This window comes from Cyprinodon variegatus, unplaced genomic scaffold, assembly GCF_000732505.1.
Source record: "Cyprinodon variegatus isolate N-32 unplaced genomic scaffold, C_variegatus-1.0 Scaffold624, whole genome shotgun sequence".
NCBI lineage: Eukaryota > Metazoa > Chordata > Actinopteri > Cyprinodontiformes > Cyprinodontidae > Cyprinodon > Cyprinodon variegatus.
The window spans coordinates 482,029-496,169 of NW_015151077.1; the positions used below are offsets into that span (position 1 = coordinate 482,029).

General features: G+C 36.1%; 2 protein-coding genes across 2 annotated transcripts in view; one reads left to right on the forward strand and one right to left on the reverse strand.

Moving 5' to 3' along the window:
* kat7 (K(lysine) acetyltransferase 7) overlaps window positions 1-8,115 on the reverse strand; it is a 10,225-nt gene extending 2,110 nt beyond the window's left edge. The window contains exons 1-12 of the mRNA XM_015393082.1: window positions 7,941-8,115; window positions 6,132-6,282; window positions 5,786-6,034; window positions 4,651-4,733; window positions 4,420-4,503; window positions 4,188-4,286; window positions 4,003-4,113; window positions 3,694-3,885; window positions 3,436-3,525; window positions 1,425-1,565; window positions 1,207-1,300; window positions 904-1,050 (exon numbers count right to left, since the gene is read on the reverse strand). Of these exons, the coding sequence (XP_015248568.1) occupies window positions 904-1,050; window positions 1,207-1,300; window positions 1,425-1,565; window positions 3,436-3,525; window positions 3,694-3,885; window positions 4,003-4,113; window positions 4,188-4,286; window positions 4,420-4,503; window positions 4,651-4,733; window positions 5,786-6,034; window positions 6,132-6,282; window positions 7,941-7,958 (1,459 nt within the window). The 5' untranslated portion in view covers window positions 7,959-8,115. The remainder of the gene's footprint in view (window positions 1-903; window positions 1,051-1,206; window positions 1,301-1,424; window positions 1,566-3,435; window positions 3,526-3,693; window positions 3,886-4,002; window positions 4,114-4,187; window positions 4,287-4,419; window positions 4,504-4,650; window positions 4,734-5,785; window positions 6,035-6,131; window positions 6,283-7,940) is intronic.
* Window positions 8,116-10,564: 2,449 nt separating this feature from the next.
* On the forward strand, window positions 10,565-13,616 carry LOC107096437 (putative protein PTGES3L). The gene is made up of 7 exons (XM_015393088.1): window positions 10,565-10,734; window positions 10,848-10,961; window positions 11,038-11,104; window positions 11,220-11,318; window positions 11,419-11,508; window positions 13,102-13,164; window positions 13,290-13,616. The coding sequence occupies exons 1-7, from the start codon at window positions 10,700-10,702 to the stop codon at window positions 13,296-13,298; spliced, it is 477 nt and encodes a 158-aa protein (XP_015248574.1). The 5' UTR covers window positions 10,565-10,699; the 3' UTR covers window positions 13,299-13,616.
* Window positions 13,617-14,141: the final 525 nt, after the last annotated feature.

Sequence of the window (14,141 nt, forward strand, 5' to 3'; positions counted from 1 at the left end):
GAACTACTTTGCCGCAAACCACAAAACGCGCAAAACCATCATTTAAATAGGGCGTCTCCAACAGTTTTGCACCTGCCACCAGTTACGCAATCGCTCTTGTTAAATCACCCGCAAACCATGGTTCAGCCCCTCGCGCAGAATTCCAGTTTGCGAGCGCAAATTACTGCACGGAAAATTGGATCTTGATAAATCCGGCCCTTAGTGTACAAAGCCTTACAGTGCATAAAGAAAATGATCGGCAGGCACTTCTGTATAATTAAACATCTTAATTCAGTAGTTTACTGTTTTGAGTTACCAATTTTTTTGTTTTTATGAGCTAAAGAATCAGTCAAAATGCTAAATGCATCTCTATGAGTTTGACATTTCTAGAGCTGGAACTAAAAATTACTTTGCAAATGAATTAATCTGTTGATAAGTTTTTTTGGATTAAATCGATTAATAATTGGATAGCCAAAGATTCTTTAAAGAAGACTTTATGAAATTAAAACCAGGTAAATCTCAAACTTTTCCATTGAGGAGTTCTGGATAAATAACAAAAATTTTTTCTATCTTAAATGCAAAATGTTTTTACAATTTTGATATAATTACTACTGTGAGTGGGTCGCTCTGTCAGCTAAAGGCATGTTTTTCCGTCTCCATACTTAAGTTAACAATTGATTACTAAATTAGTTGACGATTATTTCAATAATTAATATGATTAATTGTTTGAGCCCTACACATGTTAAACTGAAAAACTGAAGGAAATTAGTTTTTCATAATGTTCTATTTTATTGCCATGTACGTGTAAAAACGGCCAGAACTTTATGGACAAATCTAAAATGCTCAAATATCTCCATCCTTAAAACAAAAACAACAAAAAAATGTTTTTCCTTTTTGTAAGAAGAACTTCATTCACCCCCTTACCTTTAATGGAGATCTCCTTGCCCTGAAAGTTGTGCATGTATCTCAGTAAAACCTCCTTCCAGTAGCTGCGATAACTGATGAGCCCCAGGTCAGACAAAGGCCTCTCTGGTGAGCCCACCTTCTCCTCAACTTTGGACAGCAGGTAACCTTAACAGCAAAAACAGTCAGAACCAAAACAAAATAAATGTATAAAACTTTAACATGGTTCAGATGATCTATTTCATCAATAAAGACAATCACCTAACTGATAGATAGAACTCCATCACTCTATCAAATATAAACTTTAAAGGTTGATGTACGTACTAAAATCAATGAGCATCTTGCCAAACCCCTGCCTCATGTACTGCGGCATTGTCAGGATACAAGACACATTGTAGTTCAGGAAGGAATTCTTTTCCTATGGAAAAAAAAAAGAAAATACTTTTGAAAACATGTCTAGACTAAGCTGAAAAAGTTACAGATCAAGGTTAACATTAGTTTACCATAAAATCTTTTATTTAAGAATAGTAATTGTGTCTTGCCTTAGAAAAATAACCAACTAGATGGCAGCCCGTGTTGTCGGCCTCGGTCATCACGTAGAAGAGAAATGGCTCCACGTCGTAATAAAGGGTCTTATGGTCCAAAAACAGCTTGGCAAGTAAACACAAGTTCTGGCAGTAAATCTGAAAAGACAAGAACAGTTTAATTTATAATCTTCCTACAGGGTTCTTACTAGTGCTGAGTGCTATAACTTTAGATCTTAGCAGTTTAACTGTATATAATGAAATAAATAAAACTATATTGATCTCACAATGGAGAAATTAACTCTCTGCATTTAATCCATCCCCTTTGGGGAGCAGTGGGCTGCCACCGTGGGGCGCCCGGGGAGCAATCGAGGGTTAAGGTTCTTGCTCACAGACTCAGAGTGGCAGTCTGTGGGAGTGGGTTTCAAACTCATAACCTCAGGATTCCAAGCTCTATCCCCTAACCACTAGGCTGCTACTCCCAGAGGTATCAAAGTATTTCTATTTATTTAACTTCCATCCATCCTTTTTTCCATCACGCTTCTCACAAGCGGCGTCGCGAGGGATGCTGGTGACTTTCTACTAGGGTTGTCAAAAGTATCGAAACTCAAAAAAGTATCGATACTGAAATGTTGTATCCGGATACAATACTCGTTTTTAAAAGTATCGATACAGTGCTATCACCAGTGGCACCTAAGCAGTCATTCATCTAAAGTGCAGAATAGAGGAAAATGCACTTTCAGAACACTGTGTGAATGAATAATTCTACGCTCTTTTCAGTTTCAGACTTTTTTTTTGTAAGAGGTGCAGCTGCTGAGAATTATTTTTGTTTCTTAACTGGTTTGGCTAGTGTCATTGTTATGTGTGCGAAGCATAGCCAAGGAAGGAACACTTTATTTTAATTTAATAAGTTTTTTTATCAAACTTGCTTAATATTGTGCACAGCATACAACCTTTATTGTATTTTATTTATTAATGAAAATATTTCTGTAGAATTTTGGAGTTTTTGTTTTTATCCTGGTATTGAAAATGGTATCGAGTATCGAATATTTTCCTTAGTATCGGTATCAAGTTGAAAAGTTTAGTATCGTGACAACCCTACTTTCTACAACTGTCTGTCTACGGGCAAATTTTTTTTGACAGAATGACAGAGGCTGCAGCTTAGCAGTGAAAAAGAAAAATAAAGTGCAGCAGTGATCAAAATGTAAATAGTGTGGGAGAGACATGGTGCAAAAAGGCATTGACGTGGAAGGTTCAGAGAAGTGCAAAATGCATAAATAGATATGGTGCAAAATGTTGTAAAAAAAGATCGGAGTTGAGTTCCATTTTGAAGACTTCCCATTTGGTGCAAGTATGATGTTATCAGTGTGATGCAGAGTCTGGATTTGTGACTCGATTTAGAGTTTTTCAACAGTTCAACAGTCTGATGGCAGTGGGGGAAATGATGTTACAGAACCTGCTACTGCTCAAAGCTTTTCCTTTGTTTTGGTTCATATATTCAGAAAAAATTAATGACAATTTTTATTCATAAAAATCTGATCTTTGTAGAGCAAAGGGGGGGTGATCTTACTAATAGTGATGGCGAAGCTCGTTAGTGGATCTTCTCCCTCAGATTTTAAAAACTTCCTCTTATTCATCTTTGGGCATGCAGATATTTTCAATATTTTCAATAGTTATATTCTACAACCAGTGAGCAGAGGTTGTGCAGAATGACGTTTGTTTACCGCCACCCAGTGCCAGTGTTCTGAGACACCATAAATGCTATTAATAAGTAGAATTCCTGCCTATTTGTTCTGTGCAGTGAACAATATGCAAACTGGGCTGAGGGTTAATGAAGGAGGCTCTCCTCACAGTCCCAGCTGACTATTCTAACCTCTAGGAGATTTCTTGGGAAACTTTTTAAATATGTAATAAATTCTGACAGTACTACTTTAATCTGAGTGTTATGGGTGTCAATTATAATATAGGAAATGACAGAAGGATAAATGGAAGGACAGACAGAAATAAATTGCAGTTTGAGTTTCTCTACCTTATTTTTTTTGCCGTCTACTTCAAACACGGATATAGATCCCTTCCTGTAGACTTCATCTCCTGGTGGATGTTTCCACACACATTTGGCCTGAAGATATATGGAAGATGAAAACCATCAGAACCATTATTTAGAAAAAAAACTTCTCAACAAGAGTCAGTATATAAAATGCATTCAAAAAATGTAGTTGAGCTTTAGCAGCAAATGTCTTGGAACTGAGCAGCCTGACATTGGAGTATCTGTGGTCTTAAGTCTCACCATGTGTCGTCTGAGGATGGTCTGACTCTTCATGTACTTCAGGCAGAATTCACAGACGTACAAGCGACCAAGACGAGCGTACTCCTCAGGATAGGGCGAATGGTACCAGGTGTCCAGCTCAAAACGGCCAAAAACTATAGTCTTGATCATGTTGCTGCCCTCGGTGATCTGACCCTGGATACGCAGCTTTTCCTGAAATGGCAAACACCAGAGAAGACAGATCTGTTAAAGGCACAACAATCTAGTCTTGGACTGAAAAGTTTGTTCTTGGAATGTAGGATCAGGACTGAATTAAAGTAGTGACTTCACCAGGTCCTCAGATGCGCGAGCCTGAGCTTTTCTGAAGAGCTCCAGGTCGTAATCGCTGGTGATGTTCTCAAGCAGAGGCTCTCTGGTGTTGGCGTAGGTCTGCCGATGCTCCTGTGGACGCAACAGGAAGTTAAACAGACAGCTAGATGCCGCGCCAACGATGTGTTGTGCTGTTGATTATCTACCATGTGCTTTTCCTTCTGCTCCTTCTGTAGGCCAGAGTTCCTTCCCTTCCTCATCTCAGCAACCTGCTCCTTGTATCTACTCTGTTTTGGAGTTGGCGTCTAGAGACAAAGACAAACACAAACAAATTACTTTCCTGCAGGAATGAGAACCGTCTTGTGACAAGAACTGCAATGAATAAAAAAAAAAACTTAAAATATGACACAAGTGCTGAGGTTAAATCATTTAAACTACCTGGTGGCGAGTTGCATGGCGTGAATTGCCTTCATCCTGCGTCTTCAATTCCTCATCTTGTTTCTCACGGCTAACAGCTTTCACCTGACAGAGGAAGAAATAAAGAATTTACTCACATATTGTTTCTGAATTAAGACCTTTTCAAGGCCGAATAACGCTCTACTGTGTTCAGTTAAACCAGCAATCCTATTTAAACTGCTCTTAAATCAGCAGGTTGGAGGTTAACCTTACCTTGCACTCATCAGCAGAGAGATTGTGGTAAAGAGGACACCCTGATATAGCGAAATGGCGCTCATGTTTCCCAGTGAGGTGGCCTGCACAGTTTAAGATAAAAGGTCATTATTAGAGTCAAACTTAGAATTACTGATACAGAAATTATTTTAATAAGTGTTTTACAAAAAATGCACAACTGTCCAATTTTTGTGATCACTCTGAAAGATGCATTAAAAAGCTGGAGATAATGTTACTGCAATAGCAATAAGACAGCAAAAATCTGACATAACTTTTCATTTTGATAAGTTGATCTAGTCTTAATCAAAATCAACTATTCAGAAATAAATGTACAAAAGATCTCCGACAACCCCACCCAAAAGCATAACAGTTAATATTCCTGCTTTATAAGTTAGTTAATGTATCTAAACATTTAATTAATAAACCACCAGAAAAACATCCTGTTTTTTTATGCCGTTACAAATATGGAAAATTTTAGAAAACTCACTTTTAATTTATTTGTATGATGGAGCACAAACATAGTTTTAAAATAAATAAAAAAATTCAATGTTATTCAATCATGAAGAGATTCAGTTCAAATCCGTACATCCCAAATAATCTAGTCATCAAATTATTCAGTCTGGTTCAAATTATTGTTCATCCTGGATAAAAAAAAAAAAAACTGTTATCCAAGAAAATCCAGCTGACGCAGAAGTGACCCTGAGACCCTTTTTATTTGCCCCTTTCAGTCCATCCAAATATTTCACCTTAACAAAAATGTAAAGAGGTGATGTGACCTTTTTTTTTAGTCTGGCATCTACTCATGTTCTCTCTGCCTTGCAATCAACAGAACTTTAATCAAACAGAGCATTTGCCGACCCTAAGCTCTGATTCACCTCATGAGTCAATAACCGTATGACCAAATCACCAGAAAATCAGCCCTCTTCCATGATCATCTAAGGCTGGGCTAACACTGTACGCCCAGCCTTAGACCCCAAATCCTACAGAAAGCAGTTGGAGGAAAGTTGAAGAGAACATTGCAGATCTCTGGCATTCTTTCATATGCTTACTAGGGATGGCAATAAACATGCAGAGTGTTATATAGTTTGGCTTGACAAGCTTAATAGAAAAAGATGCATCAGGGCTGAAATCGTACCAAGGGAATTACACCCGGGGGTTGGGCATTTCATGTTGAAGTTGTATGTTTCATGACAGCGCCGGCGCTTGGGACGATGGGACAGATCCTTATCCGAGTCTCTGCTAGGCTGATCTTTGGACTGGCTCTCATCATGGGAGGCATTGGGGCTGGAAATATCCAGCTCTGACTCAGAGGAGGGAGCATTCCCAGTGGGTGTGAGTGGTGGAGATTCATCCTGGTCCGCAGCACGCTTCAAATCCGGAGTATCTGAAGAAAGAGGGGCAAAAAAGACCAATCCTTGCTTCAGTGATGCAGCAAAGACTTAGAAAGACGACATATTTCTTCTTGATAAATAATAACCAACCCTGAGAGCTCTGGCTGAGGCGAGTAGAAGCTCTGGTGAGGCGTTGTCTCTTAGGCATGTTTCCATCGCTCTCCGAACTGTTGGTCTGTTCTCTTTCAGCTGAAGAATCAGAGTCTTCAGTTCCATCAGAGACACTCCCAGTTAAAGGCCTCTGTGAAGAGAAAAAAACTTAAATCAGGCCCAATGGAAACCACAGGACTCAATATAATGTTTGGTCTAAAAAATAAAAAATCAATGCCATGTCTCTGCTCCTTCAGCTATGATATATTATTTATGAAAACACTCAGTATATCTGAAGCTGTCACTAGACTGTCAGCTGATTTAATGAATGTGTTACTGGCTTTCCCTCCCCTTAGAAAAAGATTGAATTATTATTTGTTTTATTATATCATTTGTCGTATTCCCGGTTCATATTTTAAAGAAATTCTCTTGAAAATGGGATTGCAATTGTAGAGCGATTTTGGGTACAAAATAGCATATTTGTATGTATTTGGCAGAAGCTTTTGTCGAAATTGACTTTCAAATAAGGGCAAACCAATACAGCAAGTATTCTACTAAGAAGGAAATCAACAACTCAGGTGTGTCAGAGATGAAGCGGCTGATGGTGAAGAAAGAGCAGGAGTACAGATGAAGAAGTAAACTTTATGAAGAAGTGCTGCTTCAGAAAGCATCTTAAGTTTTCTTTTTTTTAAATCTAAATAACTTGGCTAAAAAAAAAAAGGTTTAAAGTCTACATGCAGTAAGATCATGAAGCAGGTAATTTAACAATATCAGCAAATAAGCAGATTGTGAATTAAGTGAATAAATGCCAATCATTCTTTAATATCTTCATCAAAAAGATATTCTATGTACTGCAGAATGTACATAGTGAATCATTTATTTGTTTTTTGCACAAAACTGAGACAAAAATCTGGACTAAATCAGGAAATAAAACAACAGTATTAGTGTTAAGGAGAGTGGAGACAGAGTTCAGTGAGTAAAACCTGCTTCCAACCTCTAGGCTGGCTCTGGGGAGACTGTTACTATGGTAACAGAAACAGAGGTTGAGTAAAATATCTTTATGAAACAGAGAGTCAGAGATGAACTGATTTCAGCTTTAGAAAACTAAGCATGCTTTGTGAAACGGACACTTAGTCACTATGTTATGTCTCAGAGATGAACCACTATACCCCGTTTAGTAGCAATGGGATAAAATAATGCTTTTTAAACAAACTATTTTACCCATAACTAAACAAATGTTAAAATCACTTAAATTTTAATGCAGTAAGTCCTACTAATTTAACAGTGGAAGCAGTTTTAAAGTTTTGCGGCACAATCTTTCATTATTTTCAATTAGCAGTTAGCTATGTTGTGACGGATTGCACTAACAAATCCTGTACTTTTAATTTTACCCTTCGCAAACACAAAATTACTAGTGATCAATTAAACAGGATGGTAATTATCATGCGGTTTATAGTCCCGAAAGATAATCGGGATACATCTGATCCAGATATTTGGCTGTGGTAGGAAAATAGCAAGCTCTACATGTTACATGTTTATCTGCTTTTTACGTCCAGAGGGTAACCTGTCGGCTTTGGTTGAAAACCTTGTAGAAAGCCGAACATGACCATGGTAATGCGAATTAAATGAATACTTAAACGCTGTGTGGTAAAATAAGTAGCAAGTTCTTGCCTGTGCACAGTAAAACCCAATCTCACTAGAGAAAATATCGTGGAAGCTTCTAGCTCCTCGCTTAGAGAATAGAGCACTGCGATGCTAACCCAGCTAAAGCTAACCGTGCTTAGCATACGGCTTTACTCGTTTTCTTACCTGTCGTGTGCGCGGCATGTCTTCTTTGATTAGCGCTGTTTTGACGGGGGTTGTTGTAACAAGCACAGTTCCCTTATTTTTTAACGACAGAACACGGGACAGGAGACTCTATTCTATGATAATTGTAATGAATTTGTGTTTGCCCGGGTAGTCTGGCGCCACATTCCTACTCAGACAGAAGGGGGAATTGCATTTCCGGTGACGTAAGCACGTTTCCTGCTTTTCTACAAGTACACAACATACACAAAACCAAATTTACCAAATGTTTAAAAATGATTAAAAAAAATTACTTCAATTGTATCCAAAGAATCAACAATAAAAAATGTAAACACACTGTTAACGTATTTCACTAAATATTTGAAGGAATTTAATATATCTCGCCTTTTTTGTTTGTTTTATTTTGTTTGTTGTTGTTGTGTTTATATCTCTTCTGTTATGTATTTAAGTTAAAGTATATTATATCTTAATTGTAATTGTACTCCATCATTTAACACTTATTTTGGAGATACTGTTCTATATCTTGTGATATTTTTTGTCAATGTTTTGTAATTTGTAACTTTTCAATAAAGTTTTGGATAAAAAAAAAAAAGTACACGGGGGGGGGGGGGGTGTCATATGTTAAAATAATCTGTAAAATCTTTTTTATTTTGAGACACATTCTAAATCTAACAAATGACAGAAGGGAGATCAACGTTTCTGGATTTGAAATGTACCAACATTAAAGCTTCTAATGATTTGACTTCTTAGTTTCTTAGCTAAAAAATGTCTGTGGCAAATTCAGACCTGGGCCTCAATAATCCAATGTAATGATAAGTTTTATTGCTTTATTAATGGTTTTTAATTGAATTTGCATGTACCTAGAAGAGTAAAATATTTTTGCAGGATTATGAAATAACAAATTCATTGTTTTTTGCCTTAGTTACAGCTTTTATGTCAAAGTTTGTTCAAAGCTTTTGATTTCCTAACAGATTTATATTGAATGGGTTCATTCCCCTTGAACTTTCTCTCATTTGTCTCTTTCCAACCAAAGAGCTTGAAAAAGAAAAAATAATTCTCAAGTGAAAGAACATAGCAGTAAAAAAAAAAAAAAGAAAATCATTGTAAACATTTAGACTTCTCTTAGTCAACACTTTATGCGGCAACCTGCTGTTTGATGTGGGGTTTATTTGTAAATAGCAATATTCACATCTACTGTAGGGAGGGATTTATTTCTTATTTTTGTTGAATATTAAAGGTTTTTGGAAGTAAGGCATATGTGAACAGATATGTTAACGTTTTGGACTACTAGGCAAACTCTTAACTCATAAATATGATTTTAACTCAGTTATCAATGAGAATATTAATGAGAATAAACAGTAGACTTACACTAATCAATAGTTTGGCTTTAACAAACATTGAAAATTTCTTACAATGGCACATTTATAACATAAACTTACCGACTGGATTTTCCTTCTTCAGTAAAGACCCTAATAAACCACTCCATCCCCTAAAGTGGGTTGTGCATAATTGGAAACGTTGGAGTGCAAAAAAAAAAAAAAAAATTTGGTTCCACCACAATAGAAGACTTTTCAAAAGTATATTTTAAAACAATGACACATTGATTAAAAATTGGTTTCTGTCAAACATTAAATCTTTTGTTGATAAATATAAAGCCCTAAATAACCAAGCTCCATATTCAGAGATCTGATTGTGACGTATGATCCTAACAGAGCGGTTTGCTCTCAATCCTCAGGTTTATCAGTGGTTCCTAGAAATTCTAAAGTAGAATGTGATGCAGAGCTTCTTGATTTTCAGACTCTTTCCTGTGGAACAGGACTTACAGTAGGAACCACCTGTTATTGAATTTGCTTAAACACAGCATACATATTTGATGAATGCTCAGTTTTGCTGGGAATAGAATAAAACACTTTCTAGATCAAGAAATTAAACCCAAAACCTTAGGAAATTATACAACTTTATTTCTTAGGGGAAACATCTATGACTCTTTCTTTGGAACTGTACTTTCATTTTTATGAAAAAAATGGAAGTTGAACTTTAGAATAAGCAGGTAAAAAGGAAAACAAGAATAAAATTGTTTTGCATTTTAATTGTGATAAAAAAAATTGCAGCCTCTGACTAACTAATTTGTTAATTTAGGTGGACGGAGCAAAAGGTTTGGGCTACATTGGCATAAAGGTTTGTGAAACAGCTTTCAAATCTTGGACATTGTTATAATGCATTCAATGTGGAAGTTAGCTGAAGACTTGATCTAGTCTGTTCTCTGTAAAACTATCATTGAATTATTTTGAAACCAAGTATTCTGGATTCACACTGAATGAACTGGCACTATTTTCCCGCTTTTAACTGTAATAATTATATATAATTATATACAATAAAAATACTTTACTATCTAAAGTTCTTTTTTTATTCTAAAGTTCATTTAAAGGAAGAAAAATGTTACAGTATAACTGTTCTTATGACTTTGGGCAGATCATTTTTGTTTATTCTCTAAATCTCCCTTCCCCCACATTTTTAGCCAGCAGGGAGCTCAAATGTTGAACCAGAAACTGCGTCTGCCTTCCCGACTGTTCCACTGACAGCCTATAAAAGGCACAGAGGGGGCTGAGGGAGGTCCCTCCCAGCAGCTGATGTGCTCTATATATAACTTCTTGGGCCTGGCCATTGTATTGGTTCAGAGGAGACACACGCTTTTCACTTTGTGATTTAAAGGAACTGAAGAGGTTGAAGCTGCTTTTTAAGATTTTCCTACTATTTTCAAAATGAACAAACAAAAGATTGTAAGACCAGAAGAAAGGTAAGGGATGGCTTTCTTCAAGTAAACACCAGAAAGAAGCTACTCACACTTATAGTTTTTTAAATTGCTTGTACAATATAACATATATCACTTTTGGCTCTATATCTTAACAGCCAGCCAGCCCATGCACTGTGGTTCGACAGAAAGAAATATGTTACAATCAACTTTGTTGTTCAAAAACCTAAAGATGTCCAAGTAGACATCCAGCCAGAGAAAATGATTTTATGGTGGGTATAGAATATTTTAGATATATGCTACTATCCTTATAGACTTGCTCAAACAAATCTTCTTTCTGTGATACAGCTGCAAAAATGACACAGATGATGTAATCTACAATGAGCTGCACTTTTACGACAAAGTCCAAATCAATGTAAGAATTCACTTCTCTTAACCTTGGATTGTTTAGTTACTCAATTTATAAAGTAACGCACGAATGTATTGAGTGATGTAAAACGTAAATCTAAATATTTTTAACCAATTTCAAGGACTCCAGAGAGACAGTGCGTGAACGGACCATAAATGTCTTGCTAAGAAAGATGAAACCTGATGTTGCATGGCCTCGTCTCCAGAAGGACCCAGCAAAGGTATGAAAAGTGATAAACTCCACAGTTACACACAACCCTGGTGACATGTTAGCATTGAGTAACTTGTATTTTTGATAATGTGTTGCTGCTTTTCCTGCAGGCCAGCTGGATTAATGTAGACTTTGACAATTGGAGAGACTGGGAGCATGAGGAAGATGAGGGAAAGGCAGAGTATGACCAGTATATAGATGTGAGTGGCCCCTACAATCAGCTCTGGTTATACAGCCATAACATGATGCCTTGGAAAACAATACATACCCCTCAACTGTTCACATTGTCATTTTACCATAAACATCAACCTAATTTATTGGGCTTATGCAACTAACACAAAGATGTACAGATTTAATTCATAGAATGAAAATTAAACAAAATGTTCTCCTTCTTTTACAAATAAAAATCTTAGATCTGATCTTAGATCTGCAAACTCTTTAGCGTAAACCTGTATCAGGTTTTAACATTTGTAGATTTTAAACTGTGTGAATTTGTTGCAGCTGAAGCTCAGTTAGAATGATAAAAGAATCATCCAACATTGAGTCTACCCGGAACTATCGGGCCGCAATCCAATGCTTTGTGTTGATTTACCGATGTCCCTATACCTGCAGGATGCTACTAACACCATGTTCCACTTAAAAATTATCATTTGTTTGTGTTTCTGGCCAAATTTTCCTCCAAATAGTGTTCTGTATGTAGGCCAAAATGTTAAGTTCTTCCACATGCTTGTGATCAACAATGAACAGGATGGCTTTTATGGGTTTCTTTGAAAGGCTAACAAATAAACCAAAACGACTCCCCATTTCTAAGGGGCAAACCGTTCTTCTGGTTCAATTTGCATGTCCTCTATCCAAAAACACGTTTTTGGGCTACTATATAAAGCTGAAAACTCAACACTAGTTCTGAAGTTTTTAATTGAAAAAGCTTCCAGGATGGGAATACATAATTAACTAATAATGTCCATAGATTCCCCTCTCTAAGGCGATCTCTACAGCTTATCCAGAAACACCATGGGTTTCTTTGCTGCTTCTGTTATCACTACTCAGCTTATTTTGTCCTTTTTCTTTGAAAGTACCAATGTTCAAAGTTTGTTCATTTTATGATCTAACTCTGATTTGAACTTGGTCATGATTTTCAATCTGACCTGTAAGCTGTGTTCCTTGATCATGATGTGGATGGTTCCATTAGTTCTGTAAAACCTGTCTTTAGAGAAAAAGACAGATTAAGATACACTCAGGTAAAATCTATTTCCTAACAGGGTGACTTCAAAAGGCTGCTGGCTGCAGCACATTTTGACAGAATATCTTTTACTGAACATGGTAATTGTCGCTTAATATATTTCAGGGAGTGGCGGCGTAGTCGTTAGGTCATAGAAATTGGAATCCTGAGGTTCTGAGGCTCCTACCGACTGCCACTAAAACCCTTCACCCCCGATTGCTCCCTGGGTGCCCACTGCTCCCCAAAGGGATGGGTTAAATGCAGAGTTCATTTCGTTGCTCTCTACTTGTGATAGTGTAATATAAAAAAAGCTGGAAGAAAAAAATGGAAAAATGTGGTGTACATACAAATTTTTATAAATTAAAAACATTGAAACAACTTTAAAAAACAATGTAAGATTATATATTTTTTTGTGTATTTCACTCAGTCCCATGCAGTCAAGGAAATTCAAGTTTGTATTTTCTTTTTTGTGTGTAAATGTAATAGAAACAAATCTTTAAAAATTGAATTGTATATAATATTTATGCTACCTATTCATGTTTAAACTTTTAAATATCTGGGGGTTTTTTTCCAGATGATTCAAGAAATGGCCAGCGGAAACAAAGGAGCAGCACCAGATATGGGAGACCTCAGTGATGTAAGTTCTGTAATCTGGTAGTTTTTCACATTGTTATATAACAAATGAATAGTTTGAATGACAAATTCTTTATATATATGTTTTGAACGTTTACACTGACATGTATTTATTGTCTTCTCTTACAGTCAGACTAAAACGGATGGCTCTACATTTGTTGGAGACATTTTTTTCTGTACAGTCCTTGATTTATATACACTATGCTCATTCTTGTGAAAATTATTGATTTTTTTAACAAATACATTTTCTATGTCTTTTGTTTTAAATTATGTTGAATTATGATTTACTTTTGGAATTGTCAGTGTTGTTTAGAAAATATTAACTTTTCAAAGATTAGTAAAATTTATTTGTATGTTAAAAACAGGGAGGAGATGAAATGGAGAAACAAGTTAGCCCCTTTGTTAAGTCCAGCTGGTAGCAGCATTATTTGAAGACAAAAAAAAATTAGTTTTCAAACATATAAGAAATCAATAAAAAAAAAAATAATAGCACTGGTTTTATCAAGTTTAACATTGATAACATGCAGTCACTTTAAATTTGGAAAACAGTATAAAATTAAAAATAAACTCCTCAAGTCAAAAACTGTTTGCTCTTAAATGTTAACATTTCATGTAATGTTGAAAAAAATGTTATTTTGTTATTTCAAGCATTTTCCAGTTGTTACCTTGTGATATGAACAAAAAAGCTTCTTTTGTATATTAAAGGCAACAGGGCTTACAGATATCAGCTAACCACAGTATTCTACTAAAACAATAATGACTTTAAATCAGTCTGAGTTGGACGGCAGTAGGAATGAATGTGTTCCACGCTCCGCTCGCCATGAGATCTAAAAACAGAACTGAACCCAAGGTTGAGCAAGGATTAGATAGCCATGATATTGTGGGATCCGAAGGAAAGGACAGTCCTAGAAGAATACCATTTTACAAATTGATTTGCTTGAATCAGGAACAATGAGGCACTAGTGGGATAATTTATATATA